Raw genomic sequence first — 8,136 nt, forward strand, 5'->3', positions numbered from 1 at the left:
AGCCTGCTGGAAAAGCATGACAAAACCTTTACAGGAACAATATGTGACTACAGTAGAAATATGAGACCATAATTTCCTGAAGCTGCAGAGATCTAAAAGGCTTTGATCCTTTTTTAAAATATAAAAATGTGAAAGTACCAATTTATCCTAGTGAGGAACAGAAGAGTTCTATACGTCTTGAAATAGTTTTAATAGTGAGATAATAATAGTATTTGCCTGCAGCATGTAATAAACCAGACTTTTTCCAGTCATGTTTTTTTTTTCATTTTTCCAAGGACTTAGAAATTCTCAGTATTATTACTCAGTTCATATAGGTCTAGTTACTTGGTTGTGAGTAGTTTTTACTGCTTGGTGTTATGAGAAGAGGTAGAATACTCAAATCCAGAAGCAAATAGACACCGTTTAAACTAAAACAGTTGCTGAGTGCTTAATGGTTTTTGGGGGTGTTTTTTTTGGATTTGCTGTGTGTGTATTGCTGCGTATATTTCTTGGTTTGGTTTTGTGCTTGATGGCAATGTGGAAACTGATAGTGGGTGGAGCATGAACAGTTGCTGACGCATTTAAGAAAATAAATTGCAGCCTCTGCTGCTCCAGGCATTTGAACATTTCAGATTATCATAGAATGTTAAGGGGTTGGAATGGACCTTGCAGATCATTTAGTGCCAACTGCCCCTGCCATGGGCAGGGACACCTCCCACCAGACCAGGTTGTTCGAGGCTTTATCCAACCTGGCTTTGAACACTGCCAGGGTTGGGGCATCCACGACTTCTCTGGGCAACATGTTCCAATGTCTCACCACCCTCACAGCAAAGAATTTCTTCCTGATATCTAAATTTCCTTTCTTTTAATTTATATCCATTTCATCTTGTCCTATCACTACGGTTCCTAACAAAGAGTCCCTCTCCAGCTTCCCTGTAGGCCCCTTCAGACACTGGAAGGTGCTATGAGGTCCCGACACAACCTTCTCTTCTCCAGGCTGAACGGCCCCAGCTCTCTCAGCCTGTCTTTGCAGGGGAGGTGCTCCAGTTGTCTTATCAACTCTGTGGCCTCCTCTGGACTTGCTTCAATAGTTCCATGCCCTTCTTATGTTGTCATTCTTATTTAATCCAGAATTCTCTAAGAATGACAGAGCCAGCAGAAGAATCTAAATGTAATGTCTCTCAATGAGTTGCCTTAACAGTCTTGTCTCTTAATACTAGAAGCATTTTTACGTCTTACTATCTTTGAGTGATGCCTTATTCAAGGGAGAACATATCCCATAGCAAAAAGAGATGGTCTGAGTTGAGATGAATCTTTTGTGACCCTTGTATGGCTGGCAGGTAACTGTATTTCACACGTTCAGGATGAAAATGGAGTGAACCGCCCGGTGTGTTCGTACGTGCGGCCCCTGCGCGCGGGCAGGCTGCTCGACACGCCGCGGCAGGCCGCGCGCTTCGTCAGCATCCTGGGCTACGAACGGGCTCCGGTCATCGGAGGAGGGGGCGGCAAACCAGAGCAGTGGTGCACCCTGCTTGCTTTCCTGTGTAGAAACAAGGTAGGTGAAGGAATTCCTTGTGTGACGCAGCAGAGTAGGTTTCATGTTCTTACCGGAGTTACTAATATAAAACAGGCTGCAAATATGTGGATTAAATCAAATTTGGAAGGTTCTGTTACAGTAATTTGTTTAAGATCTTTTTGAAGAGAAACAGATGTTCAATAGTAGACAAGAAGTCTTTGGCGCAGACTTCCTTTACTGCTGTTGTTGGGGTCCGTTTGTTAATACACCTCCTTGACAGTGAGTTTGCTTTTCTACAGTTGCTTTTCTAAGAACACACATAATTATTCAATGAATCTCTGCTTGTGTGCATGACAGTAGTTCAAATTCTGGACTAAACCAGGAAAAGCAGAAAGTCTCTTTTGCTGGTTTTTCTTGTGATGTGCTGAAAGATACTGGCAGTCTTTACATTCCATTTTTGCAAGAATTTATGTTTCCATTTTTCATTAAAAGTTTTAGCCTAGTTTTTTTCACTAGAAGTTTCAGCCTAGTTCTTGGTGATCTGACACTTGCATCATATAACTATAATAAATGAAACAGATTGTACCTCCTTCTGGATTATCGCTCTCCTGTTGCATGATTCAAAGTAACAGCGATCGTTTTTAATACCTCTTCGGACTGGTCAGTGCTTTTCATTGCCACGGAAATACTTCTGCCTTCAAAAAAAAGGTCACCGATGTTTTTGTTTTAAAAAGATGTGTTTTGTGGCAGCAGGAGCTGAATCTCACGTTTCAGACCTGTCTCCAGGACCGCACAGAACAGGGATTGGCTGTTGTCCCTGAGTATCATATCATGCATAGGTACCCCCTGGCTTTCAGATGGGGCAGACGATAGGGTCTTTGGGAACTGTTGTGTTTGGAGGCACAGAGATAGGTTTTCTTTCAAGGCAGAAGTGGAAAGCTGTATAGAAAAATGCTGACTTCAGCCTCTGAGACACCAGCTGGACCATTATTACGACTAAATGAACACAGTCTCACTACAAACTTGTTTAAACCTGCTTTTCTGCATGTTTCCCTTGTATGTTATGGTAGGGGAAGATTGTGTTACCTGTGTAATGAACAGATGCATCCAAGAACTCTTAATTTTACGTTTTCAACATTCTGAATAGTACTGACTAAAGAGCATTACTCTTCTACTTTTGAATGTTGTGCTTTGTGTGATGAAACCTTCATTGCATGAGGAATTTTTGTTTCTACTTTACAGCTAACTTTTGTAAAGAACTGAAGAGACAAAGAATACTAGACGGTGCAGTTTCCTGTGAATTATCGCTGGTAGTAATGTGTTTAGGAGATAAATGTTTTTCTGACTGAAGGGAAAAGCAGCTATCTATGGCTTTCAGCTGGTGGAGGACATTGTTTTATCTTGGTTTAATTTCTCAGCTTTGACAGCACATTCAAGGCAGTGAAGTAACAGTAGGATGATGTTTTATTAAGTGAAAAATTTCCAAACTGTGTGAAAATACTGTGCAATTTCTAGTGTTACCCCAGATACTTGCCTTAAATAGGTTTTTACGTTTAATTATGGTACTGGTTTTGACATCACAGGTCAATAGATTCTAGTTTTGAGTCACTTGAAAGTATCTTTATAGTCATAAGAAGTGTTTCCCAGTATTAATCATAGACTGTTTATATCATTAGAACATACATTTTTAACTGATTTATTTTATTACAGAAAACTAAAACTTGTCAAGTTAAAACCTTAGGGCCCTGACTTCTGATACATGCATTAGATAAACAGGAGGGAACCAGGACTTGTCAAGCAGTGGTTGGAGAAGTGTATCGCTATTTCCTTTCTTTAAGGTTTTATCCATCCCTGATACTCAAAGCAGCTTATTAATATTTACTGTCCAGGGTGACTGTGAAGATCATTCTAACCTGCTGTGCAGTCTTCTTCTTGGGTTTGGATTGGAAGCCTTTGTGTGTGTTGGAACAAAAGCAAAAGGTGTCCCCCACACTTGGGTAATGACTTGTGGAACTGATGGAACAATTACTTTTTGGGAGAGCTTAACAGGACATAGGTGAGTGAAAGGAGTGTGAGAAAACTGAACAATGTATATTGAGGTTTGCATGAGACATTTTTGTTGTTGCTGTTTTGCTTTATCTTTATACCCTGTGTTGTAATCCAGGTGACTTCTGTCTTTGAATCTTTTTCCTGCATACTGCTTTTGTCTGGAAACTAACTGGTTCGATGTGAGGGGAAATATTTCAACAAGTTGTGATTTAGTTTTCAGTGGCTTTAATACACTGTGTGGTAACTGTTTTGTGTCTTACAGTAGCTGATTGCCATTGATGCTATTGCTGCCATCATTTGTAAAGGAGATGAAGTCTGACATGATTGTTTAGGAGCCCATAATTTTTTCCTGATTTCCTCCGTGAAATCAGTGTTATGTTACTTTTTTCCCCCTGCAGAAATCTCTGCAAGTTCTCTGAGATTCTCCCTCACTTGAGTCATTTTAGAAGGGCACATGTAGTTTTCTGTTTTCCAGAGCTTCTGGAACCTGTTGTATCCAGTGTTGAAAATAAGCAATTCTGTCTTGCCACTGTTTGTGTATCCTGTGATTATCATTTGAAGATGTATTTCTCCAAATGTGATGAACTGTGGGGAAACTGTATGAGAATGTTGTTATACTTGTGAAGTTTAATTGCTGTTGTCTATCTGGTTGATTAATCAGTGTATTTTTCTAGATTTAAAGAACAAATGTATTGCTTCATTGTATGTTATGCCCCCAAAATGTGTATAATACTTTCTCGTAAACAAATCAATGTCATTTGGGGGGCAAAAAATGATGACAATCTTGACTTGCATTGTTAAAGGAGAAATGTTTTTATCTGTCCCATCTAAATATTTTTACCTTGCCTTGAAATAAGTTGTATTAATAAGAAATTGAATCCTTTTGATTAGGTACATCCACAGACCTATCAACCCTGATGACCCTCCACGAGTTGAACAGGCCAAACCACTGTATCCTTACCGCACAGTTGGTTGTATCTTCAACCACCAAAAGTTCTTTGGAAATTGCCAGCCCTCCGACGCTGTGGAGGTCTGTGTGTTTGACCTGCATGATGAATCTAAGTGGAAACCCATGAGCGCAGAAGCAATAAAATCTGTGTGTCCCCCTGGAGCAACATCTTCAGTTCCCCCTTTTCCTCCTCTGTGTGCTTCCACAACAGATGCTGCAGTATCGAGCAATGAGATGGAATTGCAGCTGAGAGTATTGGTCTCTGAACACAGAAAGGTAAGAAAGATTGTCCTTGATCTGCCACAGTAATAAAGGTCCATGTGTTAACTGTAGATTTGTTTTGGATAGCCATCTTGGTTTGCTTACTCGTATCTTTGCAATGTGATTTCCATCAGCCTTTGCAGAAATGTGGTATGTGAAAATTGAAATAACTAAAAAGATGTTTGGAAAGGCTCTACTGAGCTAGTTTCGACTTACCATGCTTAGTATTTGGAGTGGTGATTCGTAGCCTCGTGTGGGCTCTTCCCCCTACCCTGCTTTTGCTCCTCCTTCTAGGTCTGTGATCTTCAGCTTACTGGCACCTGCAGACTACCTAGGAGTGGTAGGTAGCACCAGGAAGATCAGATCTGGTTGTTAGTGGGCTTTGCCTCTCTGTCACAGATGTTTCTGGTCCCTAGATAAAAGCAGACTTTCAGCTTTCATGATCTTACTCTGACTGCTTTACAAAATCAGAGCTATTTCGGGAAGTTAGTTTCATCCTTTATCAGGATTTTTACAAGGCATGATGTGCCAGAAATGATTCTTCCTGTGCTGGATATGAAGCTGGTGATGTTTTAAGTTAGCTTATGTCTGTTTTTAATGGGGTTTTCGGATTGTTATTTTTCTCCCCACATGATGCTCAACCTTTGGGGTTGCAAGTAATTGTCAGAGTAGGAGTCTCATGCCGTGTTGAATACATACATGGTAGATCCTTCTACTTTGCATTTGTGGGATGGTAGGAAGAGGTGCATGTACATGCCTTTGTGTTTTGGGAAGCTGTTGTGCATTGGTTTTTCAGAAAGGGTTTTCCGGAAGAGACATTAGGAGAATGTGAGGTGAATCTTAGTTGATCTTTTCCCTATTTTTGCTGTGCATTTATACAGGTCTTCTTACATTTTGTGCAGTGATAATGTAGCTGAAGCATGGAGTGTCAACTCTGCAGGCCTTAAATTTTAATCTGGTTAGTCTAACTGCATTCCTTGCTAAATGTTTGATACTTTGTTGATGGTGTTTGCTTCTTCCAGTTGATGTGTGAGCCAATATACAAATCTTACTGCTCCATGGGTTCACTTTGGTTAACTGCCAATTAAGGATTCTTGGATTTATTTGAATCTATACCGTATGTAAGCTTAGGCATGTCCTAATGCTCACTCTGCACAGTTGTCATTGTTCTGCAACTTGCCTCACAGGATCTTGGCCTTTCCACTGTTTGGGATGACCAGCTCTCCTACCTGTTGTCACCAGCATTAGCAGCCTATGAGCTCGAGCGTACAGCAGGTGTTTCTGCAGGAAATGAAGAGTTTCAAGATGCTGTAAGAAGAGCAGTACCTGATGGTCACACATTCAAAGGGTTTCCCATCCATTTTGTGCACAGAAATGCCAGGAGAGCATTTGCCACGTGTCTTCGGTAAGTTTAAATGTAAATATATATATATATCTGTTAAAACTAAATATTAATCTGTAAGTATGAATTGGAACTAATTTTTTTAATAATGAAATTTAAAGAAAATTAACTTCCTTAGATGAGAACTGGAAGAAGGGCTGTACGGGATGGGTAAGGGGGTATGGGGTACAGAGCTTTTAGGCTATGTTGATGAGTTCAGTGATGATACACTTCTCATGGGTTAAATTAAACAAAGAGGAGTTAATTTAACTTCTCTGTGTTGTTGTTTTCCTCCAAAGCAGCAGCCCCTGCACTATGGAACAATATTGTTTACAATGACAGACTCATGACACTCATTGTTACCTAAGGGTTAGTCACATTTGAAACAAACTGCACTATGCAATTGAAAGTTTTAATAATATCTTAGGATTGTCTGTTACTCCTTTCTTTTTGTCATACAGATCTCCTTTTTGTGAAGAAATAATCTGTTGCAGAGGAGACCAAGTGCGACTCGCAGTTCGTGTGCGAGTGTTTACATACCCTGAATCTGCGTGTGCTGTTTGGATCATGTTTGCTTCTAAATACCGCTCTGTCCTTTGAATAAAACCCCCAAAATTGTTTGTACTTTTTAGATCTGCAAAGTAACGTTTGTGGGTATCAAATTTTGCAATTCAAAACTACTGTTGTATTTTCCATAAATGCCACTGATTCTGAATGCTGTAGCATGTGTATTGGAGGGGATTGTGTACACAGTAATGATTGTATTTATAAAGAGAATTTTATTCTTAGCTGTAATAAAAGTTACTTTTAATATGTATAGGAATGTGGGTCAAGTTACTAAAATGTGTGCATAAAATCCTAGCTTCTCTTCTGTGATTCTGAGTTGGTGAGAGGTCATTTAGAAAGAAGTCTAGTTTACCTGTGCAGGGTGAGAGTCTCTGTTCAACCTCCCTTTCCCTGCAGTGTCCTGAGTGTGCTTTGTGAGTGACTGAGATCCAGAAATACCAATACTGAAGCATGTGTCCTTCACACAACAAAATTTATTTCTGCCTCTTTTGGACCTAGCAGTAACTTCTACATACAGCTTCTGAGAGCAGTTCAGTCAGATATAGGTAATCCAGTTCATCTATTAATTTAGCAATTTATGGATTTCTTTTTTATATAATATATAAACTTGGATACCTGAACATGTAACTAGCTGTGCTGGGTTGATAAACTGGTTTAACCTGATGCCTTTTTCCTGATGTTAACTTAGGAAGTTTCTGAGGTAGAAGTTGTAGCCAGACCGTTTTGCTTAACAACTATTCATGATTTTGCCTAATTCTGACACTCATATCTGTACTTCATTATGCTGCTGTGGTTTTGTTTTTCTTAAACCTGTGGATAATGATTTTGCTGAGTATCTTTTAGTCTTCATGCTTTGAGAAGTGGCAGGCAGCTGTGCTTACTGAAGTTCTCATATCATGTCTCTTGGGTTTTTTATCATGTGGACTCCAGCCATCTCTTTTTGAGGCTGAATAATCTGAAACTATTTGGTTTCTCCTGCAGAAACCATTCTGTGTCTGATAGCCCATGTCCACCTCATTTGGTTCTGCTTATGAGAAAGATACGACTCTTTTGGCTGGTGCTGGAGCAAAAAAAAAAAAAATTGATCCTAGAGAAGCTTGCAACACATACAGCAGGAGGGAATGCTGGCATTTTGCAAGTACATTTAATCAGCAGTGTGGTAGCATGACACCATTTTTGTCTTTTTTTTCAAGAAGTGTTAAATACTTCCTACTGCAGCACTGAGATTTTCACTTGGAACTTTAATAGCACATCCTGTACTTCCTGGCCCTGCTGGTAACTTTACAAATCTGGCTTTGTGTTCCCTATCTTTTTATACCTGAAAGGTCAGAACATATGCGTTGTGCTGTTGTACAGGTAGGGGATGCTGATCAAAGCTCCCGCCGGTGCCGCTGTGCCGCGCCCGTGCGGCAGGGGGCGCTGCCCGCGCCCCTT

At 40.1% G+C, this 8,136-nt stretch overlaps 1 protein-coding gene across 1 annotated transcript in view; it reads left to right on the plus strand.

Annotated features, from left to right (window-relative positions):
* Positions 1–6,775, plus strand: part of CEP76 (centrosomal protein 76kDa) — a 12,557-nt gene extending 5,782 nt beyond the window's left edge. Inside the window, exons 7-11 of the mRNA XM_009077663.1 lie at positions 1,343–1,534; positions 3,385–3,551; positions 4,436–4,769; positions 5,942–6,159; positions 6,597–6,775. Coding sequence (XP_009075911.1) covers positions 1,343–1,534; positions 3,385–3,551; positions 4,436–4,769; positions 5,942–6,159; positions 6,597–6,735 — 1,050 coding nt within the window. The 3' untranslated portion in view covers positions 6,736–6,775. The remainder of the gene's footprint in view (positions 1–1,342; positions 1,535–3,384; positions 3,552–4,435; positions 4,770–5,941; positions 6,160–6,596) is intronic.
* The last annotated feature ends 1,361 nt before the right edge of the window (positions 6,776–8,136 follow it).

Source organism: Acanthisitta chloris, unplaced genomic scaffold, assembly GCF_000695815.1.
Source record: "Acanthisitta chloris isolate BGI_N310 unplaced genomic scaffold, ASM69581v1 scaffold32476, whole genome shotgun sequence".
Classification (NCBI taxonomy): domain Eukaryota; kingdom Metazoa; phylum Chordata; class Aves; order Passeriformes; family Acanthisittidae; genus Acanthisitta; species Acanthisitta chloris.